Source organism: Rhineura floridana, chromosome 2 (assembly GCF_030035675.1).
Source record: "Rhineura floridana isolate rRhiFlo1 chromosome 2, rRhiFlo1.hap2, whole genome shotgun sequence".
NCBI lineage: Eukaryota > Metazoa > Chordata > Lepidosauria > Squamata > Rhineuridae > Rhineura > Rhineura floridana.
Genome location: NC_084481.1, coordinates 22,433,871 through 22,454,973, shown reverse-complemented (window position 1 = coordinate 22,454,973; position 21,103 = coordinate 22,433,871). Strand labels below are relative to the sequence as shown.

Below are 21,103 nucleotides of genomic sequence, written 5' to 3'. Positions count from 1 at the left end.
TGCATTGCAGTAGTTCTGCTCCTACTTGGCAGGTCAGCTCCAGAAGGTGGTGCTTGGGGAACATTGGTCGGCACCCTGGACTCTCCAGTATGGGGTTCCGCAGGGATCAGTTCTGTCCCCCATGCTGTTCAACATCTACATGAAACCATTGGGTATGGTCATCTGGAGCTTTGGAGTGCATTGCCATCAGTATGCTGATGACACGCAGCTCTATTTCTCCTTTTCATCTTCTTCAGGTGAGGCTGTCGATGTGCTGAACCGGTGCCTGGCTGTGACAATGGACTGGATGAGGGCTAATAAACTGAGGCTTAATCCAGACAAGACTGAGATGCTGCTAGTTGGTGGTTCTTCTGACCGGATGGTGGATGTCCAACCTGTCCTGGATGGGGTTGCACTCCCCCTGAAGGAGCAGGTTCGTAGCTTAGGGGTTCTCCTAGAACTATCTCTGTCACTTGAGGCTCAGGTAGCCTCGGTGGCACAGAGTGCCTTCTACCAACTTCGGTTGGTGGCCCAGCTACATCCCTATCTGGACAGGGATAACCTGGCTTCAGTTGTCCATGCTCTGGTAACCTCCAAATTAGATTACTGCAATGCACTCTACGTGGGGCTGCCTTTGAAGACGGTTCGGAAACTGTAGCTTGTGCAAAATGCAGCGGCCAGATTGGTAACAGGGACCAGACGGTCCAAACATATAAAACCGATTCTGGCCCGCTTGCACTGGCTGCCTTTATGTTTCCGAGCTTGATTCAAGGTGCTGGTTTTGACCTATAAAGCCTTACACGGCTTGGGACCACAATACCTGATGGAACGCCTCTCCCGATACAAACCCACCCGTACACTACGTTCAAGATCAAAGGCCCTCCTCCGGGTGCCTACTCCGAGGGAAGCTGGGAGTCTGGCAACAAGGGAGAAGGCCTTCTCAGTGGTGGCCCCCAAATTATGGAATGATACTTGTGACGAGGTGTGCCTGGCGCCAAATCTTTTCAGTGCCAGGTCAAGACTTTCCTCTTCTCCCAGGCATTTTAGCATGTTTTAAATTGTTTTATATTGTTAAATTGTGTTTTAAATTGTTTTTAAAAGATGTGTTTTTAAATTTGTATATTTGTTTTAATGTTTTTAGTTACTGTAAACCGCCCAGAGAGCTTGGCTATGGGGTGGTATATAAACACAATAAATATATAAATAAATAAAACCCTCATCACACCTGCAGCCCACAAGGTAATTCTTGGTCACTTGCAATTGGCTTGTAGCTGAATTTAAATCAGCTTCCTTATTTTGTAGTCGCTTGCTTGTAAAATTTACTTCAAAAGGGATGTTGTACCATGTAACAAGGGATACCACAAACTTGAACTTACAAATTGCATCAGCAAGGGCCTTAGCTTCAATTCAGGAAGTATTTCCAGATAAACTTTTTAGGCTTATATCATCAAAGATCTTTATTAAAGCATCATATATACTACCAAGATGATATCTCACTGATTTCAAAGCATCGATCTGACTCTCCCATCTTGTTTCGCTCAATGGCTTAACAGTTATGCCTAAGTCTGATACATGGCTAGTTAGAATTTGCCAATACTGAGTCGATGCAGATAAATAATTATAGATCTGTTGAACCAAACTGAAGAAACTAGTTGCTTCCATACAACACTTAGCGGCATCACTGACTACCAAGCTTAAAGAGTGTGCATTGCAGGGCACAAAAAAGGCATGTGGGTTTATGTCCAGGACTCTCTTTTGTACACCATTTTCTTTGCCTTTCATGTTACTCCCATTATCATAACCTTGACCATGCAGACTCCCAACTGGTAATCCCATTTGCTCAAGCTGTCCAAGAAGAGTTTCTGTCATAAAGGCACCTGTAGTCTCCTTTAGTGGAACAAATCCCAAGAAATGTTCTCTTCAGGCTCAGACACCTCAGGCTCAGACACCTCATTAACTGATGGTTTGATTATATCAACATAACGTACAATCATTGTCACTTGTTCAATATGACTAACATCAGGTGCGCAGTCCAAAATAAGTGAATAGTATTTGGTTGAGTTTGCATGTGCTAAAAGTTTCTGCTTTATAGCACCTGCTAGAAGTTGTATAAGCTCATTTTGGATATCTTTTCCTAGGTAGTGAACCATTGTTTCTTGATCTTTAACTCTGCACAAATGTTCATTCATGATAAGATCAAAAAGGGCTAGATATTCTACAAACTTAAAAAAATTTCCATTGCTAGCACTGTACAACTTTTCAGTTGTACCACGGAATGCCAAGCTTTGTATGCCAAGAACTATGACCAAAGCAATCAAGCGTTCCAAGATTTGTCGCCAATGTTGTTCTTCTTGCCTAATTTTCTGCTGGTTAATATCATCAATTGTTTTTCCTTTAGATAAATGCAATTCAAGTTCTCTCCAGGCCTGATAGTTTTCTAAATTGTCAGTATTCCTAAAATTGCACAAACACGCTGTTACTCACTCGAGTATAAAAAGGATAAATAAAAAACAGAATATAGAAATTTTTCATAAGACATTATAATTAATTATATTCCATAGCACTGTTGTGGTATTTATCTTAAAATAAAAAATATAAATGGTCAGTTGCATTTTTACAAAGGTTTAAAAAACTAATCTGTATAAAACTGTGCCCCTCAAAGGTCAGTACTGCGCCCCTTTGAGGTATGCGCCCTACGCGGCTGCCTAGTTGGCCCAATGATAGCACCGGCCCTGATTACTGCCAGTAACAATGAGCCCTAAGGACTGGTTCATATGTGCATGTTCACTGCTTGTTGAATGTAGCATGCATTTATAGCTCACATATTCAAATAATAAGCCTGCACAGATTAATAACTATAGACAGACCTTTTGTATTAGCCAGTGTAATGTAGGACCTGTGACCCTCCAGATGTTGCTAAACTACAACTCCCATCTTCTCTCACCATTGGCCATGGTGGCTGGACTGATGAGATTTGGGAGTCCAGCAAAATCTGGAGGGCCACAGGCAGAGCTATGCAGAGCCATCCAGTGTAGCCAGTACTTGTGAAATCAGAAAGTGGCAACCTTAGTAGTGGTTCATCAATCATCATATACAAAGGAGGGAAACAGGAGACCAATCAGTCAGTATGTCACTGGTTCAAGACTTGACCTAAGGGAAGCAAAAAGAATTACTGAGGACATCAACTGATGGCAATACCAAAGCAAGCTGCCATCAGATGGCATCCTTCAGAGTCAAACCTGTTAGTTGCAAGAAATCTAGCCAAGTATATTCAAGGTGGCAGGGATGGGAAGGGACAGGGGGAGACAACAGTATCTGCTACAGTGGTGTAGTGGAGCAGGGATGACGTGCCGCCACTTATTTCACAGCAGGGATGATGATGTCATGGTCTGGGCCACTGTTTGATAAACCTCAGCATGCCAAATACATAAGCTTTCCTCAGAGAAACCCACCAAAAAAACTCAGCAGAAAAAGAAATAAGCTACATGATTAGCCTGTATGGCTAATGCTTGAACTGCCACTTTGAAGAATTCCATCCCCACCCCCTTCTTTATGACCAAACTATCACAAATAGTGAGCAAGCACTTGAGTCCACCAGACCTCTTCATCAGGCTGAATGTTAAGGAAAGCAGGGTGGGGGTGAGAAAAGTGGTAATGTCTCCATGGGTCAAAAATTCAGTGTTGTTATATAGCCTTAATAATAGCTAAAAAGGTGCTCATGGAGAGTGCCTGCGCTACACCACTCTCCTCAGGGCCAGCTCCAGAGGGTGGCCAGGTTGGGCCCTAGCCGAGGGCCCCTCCTTAGGGTGGGAGGGTAGCATTCCCATTCCGCGATCTGCGGCAGCATCAGCTTCCGACCCTGCTGCGGATCGCAAGCTGCCAGGCAACCCCCCAATACAGTCAGTGCAGGCTTCAATAAGCATATGCGCATGCCTCACCTACCTCTCCCACTGCACCCTGCACACGCATGCCCACCATAAAGCCCCTGCTGCCATCTTGGCTGATGGCAATCATGCAAACAAACTGAGGCTCAATCCAGACAAGACTGAGATGCTGCTCGTGGATGGTTTCTCTGACCAGGTGTTGGATAGTTACCCTGTTCTGGACGGGGTTACACTCCCCCTAAAAGAGCGGGTTCATAGTCTGGGAGTTTTGTTAGATCCTTCCCTGTCACTTGAGGCTCAAGTAGCCTCGGTGGCACGGAATGCGTTCTACCAACTTCGGTTGGTAGCCCAGCTACGTCCCTACCTGAGCAGAGAGGATCTTACATCAGTAGTACATGCTCTGGTAACCTCGCGATTAGACTACTGCAATGCGCTCTATGTTGGGCTGCCTTTGAAGACCGTTCGGAAGCTACAGCTGGTCCAAAATGCGGCGGCCAGATTAATAACGAGGACCAAGTGGTCGGAACACATAACACCTGTTCTGGCTTGCTTGCATTGGCTGCCAATATGCTTCCGGGCCAGATTCAAAGTGTATGTTTTGACCTATAAAGCCCTATACGGCGCGGGACCACAATAACTGTCGGAACGCCTCTCCTGATATGAACCTGCCCGGACAATGCGCTCTACATCGAAGGCCCTCCTCCGAGTCCCAACTCATAGAGAGGCTCGGAGGGTGGTGACGAGATCTAGGGCCTTCTCAGTGGTGGCCCCCGAACTCTGGAACAGTCTCCCCAATGAGGTGCGTATGGCGCTGATGCTGTTGTCTTTTTGGCTGCAGATTAAGACCTACCTCTTCTCTATGGCGTTTTTAACTTAAATTTTATACAGGAAATTATTATGAAATTTTGATCTTTGTATTTATATGTTTTGTAGTATTATCATGTAATTTTTATGAGATGTATTTGTATTTTTTTGTTGTTCACCGCCCAGAGAGCTTTTGCTAGTCGGGCGGTCTAGAAATCCAATAAATAAATAAATAATGCACAGTGCACATGTTATTCACAGGGAAGGGAGAGGTAGGTGGGATGCACGGGCGGGCTTATTAGCCCTGCGCCGCCTGTATGGGAGGTTTGGGCTATGGCACTGTAGGCTGACTGGAATGCATCCTTCAGCTTTGATCATGCCTTTTGCTTGCCTGGATAGAGAATAGAAACGAGCATGTGAGTGTGTACAAAACAAGCCTGGTGTACAAAGGTAAAATTTACATTTGTCTTACCAATGTTTGCCTCTGGCCCTGTCCATCACTGGCATGATGCCCCGGAAAATTGCCCAGATGAAAATGTTGCCCTTGATCTGAAAATAGTCCCCCACCCTTGCACAAGAGGGAGACGCTCTTTGAGGCTATCACTAACTATCTTTGCCAAGTATGGGGTTGTGCAGATACAGAGGGAGTACAGCTCGCCCAGTGACCTCCTCCTAGCAGCCTGTCTATTACTCCATACATTTAAAGTATATGCATTCCCGCAAAGAATCCTGTAAACTGTTGCTTACCTCTCACAGGTTTACAATTCCCAGCACCCTTAACAAACTATAGTTCCCAGAACTCTGGGGCGGGGGGGGGATTTGTTCTTTAAATGCATGGTGCATGCACTGGTCACATTCAGACCATACACTTAAAGCACTATTATACCACTTTAACAGTCGGCTTTCCCCAAAGAATCCTGGGAACTGAAGTTTGTTAAGGATGTTGGGAATTGTAGCTCAATGAGAGGTCTCCTAACAACTCTTAGCACCTTTAATAAATGACAATTCCCAGGTTTCTTTTGGGAACCAGGGAGCTAAGGCTGTTAAAGTTGTATAAGATCGCTTTAAATGTATGGCATGTGGATATGAACCACCTTTCCTTCTCTTGGCTGTCCTCATACCTTCCATTCTTCTCTCTTTACCCCACCCCACCCCAGAGGTTTAGTGATGGTTTAAAACCTTTAGAACTGTAATTCCCCCAGTGACTGCACCACAGACATGATTTCAGACTAAGACATTAAGTGCTGAAATGCCACACTTTATCAGCTAGAGCACAGACACCTCCAATATTAACTGCAGCCAAGATGTTCAATTTATAAAGCCTACCTGGATCTTCTGATTTATGAGACTCTGTGCTACCCTGCAGTGCACAGAGAAAGTCTCTTGGTGTGAAACAGTTTTGCCATTAGCAAGAAGCATCAAATATGAAGACAAGGATGTATCAAGAGGCATGTGCCAGAGCAGAGCTTGGAAGACTACTTTTCAAAAGGAACAAATTACAATTATTATTACATGCCCCCCCCAAAAGGAATAAATTACCATTACAATTACAAGGTCCTTGAACAAGTGGTTGCAGGCCAGCTCCAGACACTCTTGGATGAGACCGATTATCTGGATCCATTTCAGTTAGATTTCAGGCCTGGTTTTGGCACGGAAACAGTCTTGGTCGCCCTGTATGATGACCTTTGTTGGGAGAGAGACAGGGGGAGTGTGACTCTGCTGATTCTCCTTGATCTCTCAGCGGCTTTCGATACCATCGACCAAGGTATCCTTCTGGGGAGACTGGCTGAGTTGGGAGTGGGAGGGACTGCATTGCATTGGTTCCGCTCCTACTTGGCAGGTCGGCTCCAGAAGGTGGTGCTTGGGGAACATTGCTCGGCACCCTGGACTCTCCAGTATGGGGTTCTGCAGGGGTCAGTTCTGTCCTCCATGCTGTTCAACATCTACATGAAACTGTTGGGTGCGGTCATCCGGAGCTTTGGAGTGCGTTGCCATCAGTAAGCTGATGACACGCAACTCTATTTCTCCTTTTCAACTTCTTCAGGTGAGGCTGTCAATGTGCTGAACTGGTGCCTGGCTACGACAATGGACTGGATGAGGGCTAATAAACTGAGGCTCAATCCAGACAAGACTGAGATGCTGCTAGTGGGTAGTTCTTCTGACCGGATGGTGGATGTCCAACCTGTCCTGGATGGGGTTGCACTCCCCCTGAAGGAGCAGGTTCGTAGCTTGGGAGTTCTCCTAGAATCATCTCTGTCACTTGAGGCTCAGGTAGCCTTGGTGGCACGGAGTGCCTTCTATCAACTTCGGTTGGTGGCCCAACTACATCCCTATCTGGACAGGGATAACCTGGCTTCAGTTGTCCATGCTCTGGTAACCTCCAAATTAGATTACTGCAATGCACTCTACGTGGGGCTGCCTTTGAAGACGGTTCGGAAACTGTAGCTTGTGCAAAATGCAGCAGCCAGATTGGTAACAGGGACCAGACGGTCCAAACATATAAAACTGATTCTGGCCCGCTTGCACTGGCTGCCTTTATGTTTCTGAGCTCGATTCAAGGTGCTGGTTTTGACCTATAAAGCCTTACACGGCTTGGGACCACAATACCTGATGGAACGCCTCTCCCGATACGAACCCACCCATACACTACATTCAAGATCAAAGGCCCTCCTCCGGGTGCCTACTCCAAGGGAAGCTCGGAGAATGGCAACAAGGGAGAGGGCCTTCTCAGTGGTGGCCCCCAAATTATGGAATGATATTTCTGACAAGGTGCACCTAGCTCCAACACTGTCATCTTTGCGGCGCCAGGTCAAGACTTTCCTCTTCTCCCAGGCATTTTAGCATGTGTTTTATATTTTTTAAAAAATTTAAATTGTGTTTTATATTGTTTTTTAAAAGATGTATTTTAAATTGTATTTGTTTTTAGTTACTGTAAACCGCCCAGAGAGCTTCGGCTATGGGGCGGTATACAAGTATAATAAATAAATAAATTGTTCTGAAAGGAATTGATTACTTTACTGTTACGCAAAAGTAATCTCTACAATTACAGTTAAGTTACTTAAAACAAAACTAGAGTGCCTACAAGGTGCTGGCCTTGGCTGCTGCACACCTAAGTAGCCTAAAACAACATTAAAAATAAACACACAGAGGTAGTAGAATAATCCTTTCTATCCACAAGATATCAGTGGTGGTCTCTCTGCTGGTAAGGAAGGTGGAGAGGGAGGCAGAGGCCGCTGCTCAGAACTTTGCACGTCAAACCAAATACAACCCCCCACACACACACTCTCAGCCAACAATCATCATCTCTCTCACTCAGCCACCTCCCAGACCCAGCCCTGACCCCAACTGAGGCACACCCACCCAAGCAAACATTTTCCCCTAGGGTGCAAAAAAGTTAAAACATTGAAAATGCAGCGTGCACACACACACACACGTCGTTGTCTCTCATCTCCATTCCACTGTGGCCTTCTTCTCTTCCTCCATCCACGTCCTTTCTCCCTCCACTCCCATATATTTTTTAAACAATTATTTTCTCCACTCCACCCCTTTCTCACTCTCTACCTCCTCCCTAGTCACCTCCTAAACACCCACAGAGCATGAGGGAAGAGAGAGGCTGCACAGAAGCCCAGTTTGAGGCACATGATTTTCATTCAAGAATCAGAAGAGCAGAAGACTTCCCCTGCTTCCCCCCCCGGTAATGCCCAAAAGTAATGCTGGAAACATTACAATTACTCCTCAAAGTAATAAAATTACTCTTCATTCTATTACAATCAAAACATAAAGAAATTACCCCTTCATTCCTCAAAAAAGTAATAAATTACAAGTAATTCGTTTTTTGTAACTAATTACTTCCAGTCTCTGTGCCAGAGACAATATAAACGTTGCTCACTGCATTATGATAACACATTTGGGCTACTAGAAGACAACACAGTCTACTTTCAATACTTTATTATTATTATTATTATTAATGTTGATTTTTCTCTTATCAGCTTTTTTCACTGTCCAACATTCACATCCATACATAGAGATCGGAAATACCATGGTCTGAATGATCCTGACTTTAGTGTTCAGTGATACATCTTTACATTTGAGGATCTTTTCTAGTTCTCTCACAGCTGCCCCCCCAGTCCTAGCCTTCTTCAGATTTCTTGACTATTGTCTCCATTTTGGTTAATGATTGTGCCAAGATATTGATAATCCTTGACAATTAATATTATTATTAATAATATTATTATTACTATCACACCCTTCCTCCCAGTAGGTCTTTCGATTATGAGATCAAAAGACATATTTTCATTGCATTGCAAACTTTCCACACATTGTAGAAGCAATATAAACATAGGATTTAAGCAGTCAATATATTTAAAAATGCATGAAGTTCTTCAGAAATGTGCACCACCATGGTTTTAACGTAAGAACCACCTGATAATCTATTGTAGAAGCAGTAGAGGATTTGGGTTTATATCCATTATAAAGATTATAAACAGACTAAATTAAACCAAAATTAGCAGATTAAACCAGACAAGCTTGGAACAGATGATACAGTCAGTAGATAAATTAGGCCACTATGAGAATCCTGATGTCCCTTTTTAATGCTTTGTACTGTAACAGATCTGCAACGCAATCCCGTATATATATCTACTAAGAAGTAAGCCCCATCAAGTTGGACTTATTCCCAGGTAGGCAAGTAGAAGACTATAGTCTTGGTTAAGAAAAAAGTGTACTACAGAAGTACCAGTTGAATAAAGTTATCCAGTGAATGAGCAAGCAATAAAATCCAAATGCACTGTTTAACGTGCTCACACATCCAAAAATATTTTTTTGGCATAGTGAACAGTACAACTTAAGCTACCAGAAATGTTGGCAGGACAATTTTCCTAGCATATGTTTATAGCATTCATCCTGCTCTGTAAATTTAAGAGGATAATTAGCATTCTTTTTTTAAAAAAAGTAAAGTGATAGTGTTATACTCAACAGCACACAAGACTTTCAATACATTTTTACTGCAGACTGCCAGCATAATAATTAAAAATGTGTTTACCAGTGTAGAATTATACATATCGGCATTGTGGAACATCCAGAGCAGGAAAAGGAAGAGTAGCCCCCATCCCGTGTTTCACATCAAGTGATTGTTTTATCAGACACATCTATCTCTAGCCAAGTCACTGGTTGCACACATAACAGGGATAACAATTAAACGGGCCTGCGTGCTATGCACCCCATAACAAAGAAATATATCTCTTAGCATCATTATTATTACTATTATTATTACTATTAATAATAATAATGATAATGATGATGAATGGCTGTTGATCTTGTTCTCGTTAAATACTGCCCTAAAAGATAGAAAGCCACAACAAGCATTCTTAACAAGGCACTGTTTTCACAAATATTATACAGCCACAAAAGTGGCTGTACAGGCAGGCCCCGCTTATACAGCAGGTTCCATTCCGGACTGCCGCCGTAAAGCGGAAATCGCTGTAAAGTGGAACCCATTGAGAATAATGGGTGCGTCACACGAAAATGCCGCAAAAATGCCGCAAAAGCACAAAACTGGCTTTAAAGTGGGGAATTAAAAGCCACCGCATTAGCGGAATGCCGGAAAGCGAAGCGCCGGTAAGCGGGGCCCTACTGTATACTAGAGCCAGCATGGATTTTTCGCATTCCACAATGTTAAATCAAAAATACCCCCCATGCCATTCTGATCCTTCCCATAAGCTCATGTCAAAACAAAACCTTATAAACTTACAGTCCTGAACTCAGAAACGCTTGCTTAACAACCTTCAAAATTTTCATGGCGATACACAAAACAGTCAGAGAGAATCGAGAGTTCAAAGCGTAAAAAGAGAGAGAAAAACCAGAGCCCTTTTGGACTTTTTTCTGTCAGAGTTCCCACAATCTGTTGAAATTCACTAAAAATCAGCTATGTTCACAGAGTACCTGTAATCCTATTACTGACCTTGCCCCATACTCTGACCTTCATCTTCTGCAGTTTAAACTCTCAGCACCCTTCACTAACCATACTTCCCAGGATTATTTAGGAGAAACCATAACTGTCTAAAGTGGAATAAAGGACTGGTGTGGATGTGGCCAGTGACAGCTTTAGTTTAAAAGTGGGTGGGAGACATGTGCCTGCTGCAGAATTAAAAGGTGGGGGAAACTCTGAAAAACAACAATACTGTTCACAAAGTTTTCCTTTCGGAAAGGAAAGGAGCTTTCTCTCTGGCCAGTGCCCACCCACCAAATATCCCCTCTCCCCTACCCCTTTCTGCCCTCCTCCTCCCCTATCCCTGCCCTCCTCCTCCCCTTCCTGCCCTCCTCCTCCCCTTCCTGCCCATCCCAAGTCAGTTGCACCTATCCTAAGCATGATAGCACAGAAGTAAATCCTACTGAACTGAAAAAGCAAACAAATGATCAAACCTGCCCTCCCCCTCCTCCCTCCTATCCCCTCCCTCTTACCCCTTCCCTCCCCCTTCCTTCACCCCTCCCTTCCCCTCCCCATCCCCTTCCAATACCCTTCTTCCCCTTCTCCCCCTCCCCTCCCCTTCCCCTCCTCCCCTCCCCTTCCTTCCCCTCCCCCATTGTCATTTTTACCTATCTTAGGACTACAACCCGGGAAACTAGGGTTCAAATCCCCACACAGCCATGAAGCTCAAAGGGTGACCTTGGGCCAGTCACTGCCTCCCCAAAAGGCAGTGGTAAACCACCTCTGAATACCACTTACCATGAAAACCCTATTCATACGGTTGCCATAAGTCGGAATCAACTTGAAGGCAGTCCACTTCATTTTCAAGCATGACTGAACTCAATAAGCATGCAAATGATCAGACCTGCGTTCCTCCTCTTCTCCCTTCCTCCTCCCTTCTTCCTCTCCTCTCCTCTTCCTTCTTCCTCCTACCCTGCCCACTCCAGGTCTCCCTCCCCATGGTCAGTTTCACCTATCCTAAGCATGACTGCAGGGAAGTAAATCCCACAGAATTCAGTAAGCATGCAAATGATTAATCCATTCTCAGCAAACTTGCACAGGATCCCATTTCTTACCTCCCGGATTAAAAAGCAGAGAAATTCACTCATAGACAAAAAACCTTGTAGTTTAAGAATGTGCCTATAGCCAACAGATATTTCTATCAAACTTTAAAAAGCAGGGAACTTGGGCAGTTATAGTGAATGCACCAGGGGAGCAGGAGACCTGACCTCCTCTCTGAGCTATTGGACTACCCTACAAATTTATCGAAATGCAAACACAATTTGGTTTGGTCTTTCACAGTCCAATCCACTTCCTGTGTAGCTTGGAAGATTTTGGTAACATGTGCTTCTGAGCATATGGTGAGTGGTGGCAACACCTGCAGTCAGTCCAAATAACAGAAACAAGCCATGGGCTGTGCTGATCTTGTTTTAGCAGAGAGGAAGCAACAATATTAAAAGTTAATATAGTTCATATAGTCACTTTAAATATGTCTGATTTACTTTGCAATTTTAGTGAATTTTGCTATAGTAAACCATGTTCTTTTGTTTCTATTTCTGTGAATATCTGAAGTACAGCAACACTTTGCAACACTAAAAAAAGCTCCAAAAACAATTGTGGAATAATGAATGGCACTGACTATTCTGCAGAAGTTTCCAGTGGACATAAGGAGTGTCTGAGTTTGAACAAGATAAAACAATGGGAGGTGAAATATTCTAGCAAATGTCTAGATGTGCTCAATGGTTTTAACTGAACTTGCTCACCTTCCTTGAGTTAAGTAGCTTAAACATAGTGGGCTGAACACATGCATCTTGTGCAGGCCAAGTTTTTTTTCCCAACAGCTAGTTTTATTGCTTAAGTAGCAACATATTGTAAGTCAGTCTGATTTTACATCAAACTGCAGTTTCAGATTCAACTGTTAATGCTCCCAAAATAAAAATAGAGCATAACCTCCAGTTTGAAACACAAAAGGCTGTCTTCACCATCATATGACATTGACCAATAAAAAGGCTTTGAAATTAATAAAAATAAATTTGATACAGGTTTCTAGCATGAATAATGAGAGAAATATAATGTTCTAGGTTTGATTCTCAAACCGAGAAACAGTAGTAACACAGAAAAGAAGCAAAGTAAGAACACCACCAACAAACACACAAAAATGTAATTCTCCATCTTTGCAGATGGCAGGTGTCGCCACTAGTCACCATATGCTCAGAGGCACATGTTACCAAATTCTTCCAAGTTACATAGCAAGTGGATTGAACTATGAAAGACCAACCCAAATTGTGTTTGCATTCTGACGAATTTGTAGGGCAATCCAATATCTCAGAGAGGAGGTCAGGTCTCCTGTTCCCCTAGTGCATTCACTATAGCTACCCAATTTCCCTGCTCTTTAAAATTTGATAGAAATATCTGTTGGCTGTAGGCACATTCTTAAACTGCAATTTTTTGTGTGTATTAGTGAATTAATATACAGTTTCCTCTTTGTTTTCAAGTGAATGCATCCAGTGATACTCTATCAAAACTACGCTGGGAGAATTTTTTGCCGAGAAGTCTCCACCGCCGCTCAAGCCTCGCATTAAACGGATCTAAAAGTTCCGTGGATTGGTTAAACAAACAGCCTATTAGAGGGCCCCCTTTAGAATTCTCGCTTATAAAAAGCTGCATAAATATTTGAGCTCCCAAAGCAACTGGGGACCGGCCCTGATTGAACAGCCAATTAACAGCCCTGAATGCAGCCAGCTGTAAAGTGTCAGGTTTTAAACGAGGGAAGGTGGGAGGCGGGGGACAAGAAGGGAGAATTAAATCCTCGGGTGAAGCCATTCATGTCAAGACTGGAGTGCCGGGGCGCTACAACTAACAACGTTAATTAAAGTTCCCCATCAATCTACTTCCCTGTCGCTGGGCCACACGTTTATCTATTATGAGATTCCCCACCACCTCTCTGCGCATATATGGAAGCAGGGGAAGCAAGCCAAGAGGCAGCACAATGTGGCGGAATCTCACGTCTAGGGCAAGAAACGCTACCACAACAAAACCAGGACAAAAGGCCTGCTTGCTTTTCCTGATGGCTGGTTGGTCCGACAACCAAATCCGCTCATCTCTATATAAGGACTTAAAAAAAAAAACACGAACACAAAGCACTGATGTTGTGGGATCCTCCTCCGCCCCCCATAACCACCCTCCGCCTCTCACCTAGCATTTTGACAACTGCTGGATTTCCCAGACAACGAGAAACTTGACTGGCTAGTCATGAAAGCGACGATTAGCCTCAGGGAGGAAAACAACCTTATACCTAACCTCACCACCATCACCCTCTCTCTTTCTGTCTGCAGATCTGCTTCACAGCAAAGAAACACGCCGCTTCTGCAAACGACAAAGGACCTGGGGGGGACACTCCCCCAAAATAACTGCCCCAGACACCGGCTAGCAACCGCCACATCAAAAAACAGGAGAGTGGATCGAAGCTTGCAAGAATCAAATCTCATAGCAGAGCTGGGGAGGGAGGAGTGGAATTGACGTTCAGTTAAATGAATGGGAGGGGGAGAGAGAGAAAACCTAGGACCCACCCCCCAAAATAACCCCTCCCGTGACTTTTCCTTCTCGGCTCTAAACAACCAGCAGCAGCCAGCCAGTCACCGCTACCCCCGCTGCTGCTGCTCTCAAGATCCTCCCCCCCCTCCCAGCAGCAGCAGCAGCAGCAGCAGCAGCAGTACAACAGCCCTCCACGCAAGCCTCCGCGCCCCGATTCTATTGTCGATTGTCTCTCCTTACCTGGTCGGTGAGTTTGAGGACTGCCATTCTCTCCTTTTGGATCGCCTCACACACATGCAGCTCTCCGGGGCTGGAGATGTCAAGCAACGCTCAAAAGGGAGACGCTAGACCCGGCACTTGACAATCCTCTTCCTCCGGCTGCTATTGCTCGTTAGATTAGGAGGAGAAAAGCCTGCTGGTATTTAGCCAAGCCTGCTCTGATACAGGAAGTACTGGATGCAGAAACCCAGCTACCACTGACATCACCCCGCTATACACACACACACACACACACACACACACACACACACACACACACGGCAGCTCTCAGCGTGCACAAGGCCACCCCCTACTGATCAGAGCCCGGAAAGGCATCTTTCTCTACTTACCCCCCACCTTTCCCTTTTCGTTTCCGGAAATGCGAAGCTGCTACAGCCGCCTGCGGCTCTAGTTCTCGGGATCGTTTCTTTTGTTCCTCTCTCAGCTTTTTCACCAAGCCTGTCCTCTTTGCATTTTCCATCTCCTCCCGGGGCATGTGCTACTGAAGCTTACACACATACATATATATAATATATAAATTATAAACCCAACAATTTGAGTTTCCTTTTTTCTTTTAGACTCAGCAACTCACAGCCTGCACCTAGTTAAATTTATTTTGAAGTTAGTCCCATAAAGCTTGATAGACCTAAATGCCACAGTAGGAGAATTCCTTTATTTAGGTTGTATGTGCAGAGTGCGGAAATAGTAGTAAGCATGTTACTTACTATTAGTAACCTTATGCACACTTACTTGAGAGTAAATCTAATGGAACTGTTTGGCTAGAGTGGTTAGAGAATTCTGGGAACTGGAGTTCTGTGAGGGAAATAGAGGTCACATAAACAACTCTCAGCACCCTTCACAAACTACATTTCCCAGGATTCTTTGGGGAAGGCATGACTAAATGCCTGTGTGAATGTGGTTAACAGCTAGCTAGATGGAGACTACTAGTCCCCTCATAAAGCTCCAGCTTCAGAGTTTTCTGTAAAGAGGGGTTGGTAGGTCAGTGAGGAGAATAGGAATCTCCTAACAACTCTCAGCACCCTCCATAGATAGGGTTGCCAAGTCAGAAGCATCCCAAACCCTGAGATTTCGGGGACAGGCCCTAGTGATGTCATGAGCCAGGCCTGAGTGATGTCATTAAGCATGATACATTAAACATCAACCATGGTTGCTTGGAGCATGCAGTTCAAACAAAAACATTTCTCTGATTGGAAATTAAGATAGCAAGCTTAAATAAAAGATGGAGCCTGGGTAGGGAACATTTAATCTAGCCACTTGCTTCTGGCAAGAACAGTTTAACTGCCCTCAAGCCAGTTAAGGCCACTGTAGGAAGAAAGGAGCCTAGTGTTGTAGAGGTGTTAAATGGGAGCACTCAGGAGTAAAGATGGATGCCCCTGAAGGCTGCCATTCTCAATATACTTGCTAAGCCCCATAGAACTCAATAGGACTTCTGAGTAGATATATTTAGGATTGTGCTGTTGGTAAAGCTTGACTAGGGATCCTCTGCAAAGATATGCATATCCAAATAGGGGTGGCAACACCTTGCCTGGAATGCCCTGCCCCTACCTTTTACCATGGGTGCTCCAAACTTCTTTACAGATTTAACCCTGCACTTTAGAAAGAGGTCTGAGAAATGAGTAAAAGAAGATTCCCTACCCTTTTCTGTCTACTCTGTGGGCTGCTATAAACTCACTTTGACAGCCAACCCAATTCCAGTGAGTAATAACTGACAGAGAGAAAACACTCATGGTTTTGTCTACCTTCACAGACAGTAGATTGGGAACAACAATTGAAGCCACACTTCCCAGTGGGTGAATTCTCTTTTACCACTATTGGGCAAGAAACAAATCATCATGCAACCAACAAGGTACATCATCAGTGAGTTTAAGGGGGTTGAGCTGACCACATGGAACCACTATTATTTCTTCTTTGGATATAACGGAGTAAGGTCAGAGGTAAATGAAATGCAAATAGAAAAAGACAAACAAAATACGGTGATCTCCTAAATACAATACCATACCAACCACAACAAACTTCCTATGAGTAAGACAGAAAACTCAGCATTCTAAAACCAGTCGGGATTCCTAACCAAAAACCAAAGCTAAAAAGATCCTGACAGCAAGTCAGCTAAGGTCACAGAAATCCCTGTGCAGCACAATCTGACTTGAGGGCTGCAGTTAGTGCAGAATGCTGTGGCATGATTGCTGACATGAGTGAGACCCTATCAGCACATAATATCTCTGCTCTGAAATCGGCACTGGTTGCCAATTTGCTCCCAGGGCAAGTTCAAGGAGTGGTTACCATGTTATGGGTGCCACATAGTACTAATTCTGCTCTTGTAAGAAATCAGTCCTTTAGTGTGGCACCACCTATGCTTTGGAACTCCCTGCCTATTAGGAAGATGCCTTCATTGTACTCTTTTCAGCACCTGCTAAAAGCATTTTTTTTTTTAGGCAAGACTATCCAGGTATGTAGAAGCTACTATGCTTTTTATCTGTTTTTAACTCATTGTTGGTTTTATTATCTTGAATGTTTTTAAATTCCTGTCTAACTGTTTTTGCCAATAATTTTATTGTTTTGATTCCTTCTGTAAATCTCTTTGAGATTTTTTTTACAATAAAGCGGTATATAAATGTTGTAAGTAAAATACATAAATAAATTTTGGAGACACTGTGGCCCTTGGGTCTCTTTCTACTTTTAGAAACAAAGGAATCTGCCTTATACCGACTCAGGCCATTTAGTACCATCTAGTTTAGTACCAATGACATGGACTAGCATTGGCTCTCCAGGATTCCAGGCAGTAGTCTTTTCCAGAAATTGAATTTTGGACCTTTCCATGCAAAGCATGTGCCCTTACCACTAAGCTACAGCCCTTCCCCTGTTTAAAAAAAGGATATTTTAAAATGATTCTTTTCAATTCACTCTTGAATGCACAGCATACCTAGAGCAGATCCATACTATTAATTTAAAGCACATTCAACACACTTTTGAAGGACATGAATCACACCACAGAATCATGGGAACTGTATGTTGGGCTGGTGACCAGTAGGCATTACTGTCTCTAGTAGTTTTCCATGAAGCCTGCAAGTTTGAAGACGTAACTGTGGTTAAGGGGGAGTTATGTCTATGCTCTGTCTGGGAACGGACTGCCAGGGTCGTTGCTATGGTAGCCATCTGATAGCGACTAACTGATAAGTTCTAACAGAGTCTATGTGTTGTTTTCTTCTGAATTATGCTTCTGAGCTGAGAGGCTGTCTTGTGTGTTTATCTATGGAGAGAGATGTACCAGAAGGGGGGTGACTGAAGAATCTCTACATGTATTTACTCTTAAGCCTCTGGCCTTAATGTCTTTCAATAAAGACTCTTAACATGCTCTGAAGAAGTTTCTTGCTCAACTTAACTCCAACGTAATGTATGCTGTTTCACACAACAACGCACACAAGCCAACACTGTAGTTTGTTAAGGGTAGTGGGAACTATAACTGAGGGGGAAACTACACTTCCCAGGATTCTTTAGGGGAAGTCATGCCCTTTAAATGTGAGTTGGATGTGCTTTAAATGTATTGTGTGGGTCTACTTAATAAACTTTGCCTGCACGTAAATTGTTTTAATTATTATTTTTAAATAGAAATGAGCTACAAAGTTTACTGGATGACAATGGGCTACTTACCATCTCTCAGCCTAATCTGGGCTCCTGCTGGAAGGAAGGGCGGGGTATAAATAAAATAATAAATAAATAATAATCTGTCCCTCAGGATGAAAATAACAGAGGGGAGCTATGACCACCCCAAGGAAGAAGGGCACACTTAAAATGTAGAAGAAGTAATAAAGTACAACCATAGTGTGAAATCAGATCCTTATCAGGACATAGTATGAAGAAATATTTATACAAGCATGGCTGTCATGTTTATTATTTACACAACCTGTACAGATATTTGTAGTGCAATCCTATGTCTGTTTACTCAGAAGCAAGTCCCAATGTATTCAATGGGGCTTACTCAATCAGGGAAGCGTGCACAGAACTGCAACCTCAAGTGATAAGCAACTTCATTCACATAACCCAAAATTCAGAATCATGCCACTTTAAACTGTTTTGCAACTGTTTATACTTGTTTTATGGTTATTGGATTTTAAAGGGACTTATTTCTAGTTGTGAGCTGCCTTGGTTTCCAGTCACTAAGCATACCTGACAGAGTTGTTGGGAAGACTCCACACACACACACACTGGAGATGTAAAAATACATACGCCTCATATAATAGTTTATTGTCAAAACCAGTTGGTCACTGCAGAACATTTTAAAAAATATAAAATCAGTATTAGTTTCCTACATAATAAAAGCAGTTATACCTATGTAAGCCCTGCCTAATTGCTTTAAAAATAGGATTGGAGGTGGAGAGAGAGATTTAAAACACAATTCTTTGCTAAGTTGACTCAGAAGTCCCATTAATTTACAGCACAATCCTAACCATTTCTACTCAGAAGTAAGTCCTATTGAATTAAATGGGGTTTACTCCTGGCTTGCATCTTTACTCCCAGAAAAGTGAATATTGGATTAAACTGTCATACTGGGAAGGTTTCAAAACACTGCCCTCTTCAGCAGCCCAGGAAAATTTAAACTTGCTTGACTCCTGCACACAAGAGAGAAAAAGACTGAAAGCTATATACTTACTCAATTTATGAGATTTTCAGATAACTAGGAAAAAACAACAGTTTTCTAGCCTTGCAATGAGGTCTAGGTACTGTCTGCAGGTCAACAAATCACAACCCTGACTTAACTTGTTGACTACAAACCTGAAAGAGCGGGGTTAGAGCAGCCAGCTATGAGCTGATTTAACAGAAGTTGGGGGGGCAGCTGACATTTTGGTGTATATCCTGAGAACCAGACCACCTAGAAACTTAATTTTTAAAAAATGAAAGCTAAGAGTCTGGAGATTAAGGTGACTCACCCATAGACCCAGAAAGCACCTTAGAAATCTGGAGTCTCCAGGCAAAAATTGGAGACCTGGCAACCCTATCCACAGATTATCCATTTGAGAATTCTTTGGGATAAGCCATCACAGTTTAAAGTGGAATATTAGTGGAATAAATGTATGGTATGATTGTGCTCAGGACTGGGATAGAAATCTGAACTAAATAATTACTATTATTTGTGTAGATTTTAAGTTTGCATGCAGTGTTTGTTCTTTGTAACTGAAATGTTGTTCTAAAAAGGGCCTGTGGTGCTTTTATAAATAATTAGTATTCTAATTCATTACTTTTTACAGTGTACCTGCTGCTTGCACACAACAATTACTTCTGACACATAAGGGATAAGGTATGTGTACATATTACAGGATCACTGTCTGAATCTATTCTATAAAATCTCCATCCTTCCTGCACCATAGAGAAACTGCCCAAATTTAACTAGTAAGCTAAATGCCAGAGATTCCAGAGCCAATCGCTGGTAGAAAGTCTAGACAAAAATATGTGTTGCAGCATATTTTAAAATCACATGCCCCAAAATTCATAGATAAATGCCTATTGTTTTTGAACTGTATATTTAGAGATTTAGTTAAAAGTACAATGAAACATCAGTTTGATGTGTTTAGTGATACTATTTATTAAATAGGGTTGAATCCAACCAAGTTATACTCTGTATGACTGCTCGACAATAGAATTGGACTTTAGGCAATCGGACTTCACCTTCCTCTTCTCTCCTCCCTTCTGCAGCCCCTCCCACCTCAGAAACTTGCTCCAGATGGTTCCTCAACTCCAACAGATCCCACTCCCCAAAATCTGCTCCAGAGAGTCCCAGCTCTGGAAGATCCCTCAATCTAGGTCACACACAGAGTGCTGGATACAACTCAGAATGTTTATCCCATTCTTCAGCCACAGGAGGTTCTCAGAGTGGGTTACAGATACAAAAAAAGACAGATCTTGCCCTCAAACTTTCAGTCTACAGCACCAAAGGGAAAGGAATTGGGAGGAAGGAGGAAATATGCTCCGGCACAAATATTAGTTACAAGTTTTTCTAGCGATCATCCGAGGAAAAATCCAAAGAGAGCAAGGAGTCAAAAGTTGTTGGTCTCTTAGCTGCATGAATAGAATTGGCCTTCATCCCTTCTTTTCTTTCCTCTGCTGCAGTCTGATTTCATGGCTGCTGCCATGTGACCCTTGATAGAGAGAGAAGCAAGCCTGGTTTCTCAACAGAGCTGGTTGTAGCCCTGCATCTTTTCTCTTCCCTCTTCCATTGCAGCCTAATGGCTGTCACCTGGTGTACTCTTATAATAGTCTTACATCATCTTCTGAAAATACTGCTACTTGTATTATTTCTTTGTTATTTATCGTATTTTAGGGAACAATGGATTTTATTTGATTCCATATTTGTATGTTGCTTTCCCAGCAACCAAGCTGAGCTCAAAACAGGAAGAAATCTTTATGCTCCTTTGAATTTTCATTTATGTTAAGTGAACCGTTGTTGATTTTTTGTGTTTTTAGTGATAGATTTGCATTATATATTATTTTTGTATTTAGAGTATTTGTACCACCCTCTTCTTCAGCCAAAAAGGCTCTCAGAGTGGTTTATATGCAATCAATTAAAACAATATAGTTTTACTATCTAAATAGCACAACACACAACTGTATTTAGACTGTGTTTTTTATGTTAACTGTTTGAGTGCAGATGTATTTGTGGAAAAAG

General features: G+C 42.9%; 1 protein-coding gene across 9 annotated transcripts in view; it reads right to left on the bottom strand.

Annotated features, from left to right (window-relative positions):
- The window catches only part of ANKRD44 (ankyrin repeat domain 44), a 250,881-nt gene extending 236,024 nt beyond the window's left edge, over positions 1-14,857 (bottom strand). For 7 of the 9 annotated variants that reach the window (XM_061608145.1, XM_061608153.1, XM_061608146.1 and 4 more), the window contains exon 1: positions 14,407-14,655. In XM_061608145.1, coding sequence (XP_061464129.1) covers positions 14,407-14,433 — 27 coding nt within the window. In that variant the 5' untranslated portion in view covers positions 14,434-14,655. Of the gene's footprint in view, positions 1-13,827; positions 13,847-14,406; positions 14,656-14,774 lie in introns of those variants that run through there. The other 2 variants (XM_061608156.1, XM_061608150.1) reach the window with 2 other exon arrangements.
- Between the last annotated feature and the right edge of the window lie 6,246 nt (positions 14,858-21,103).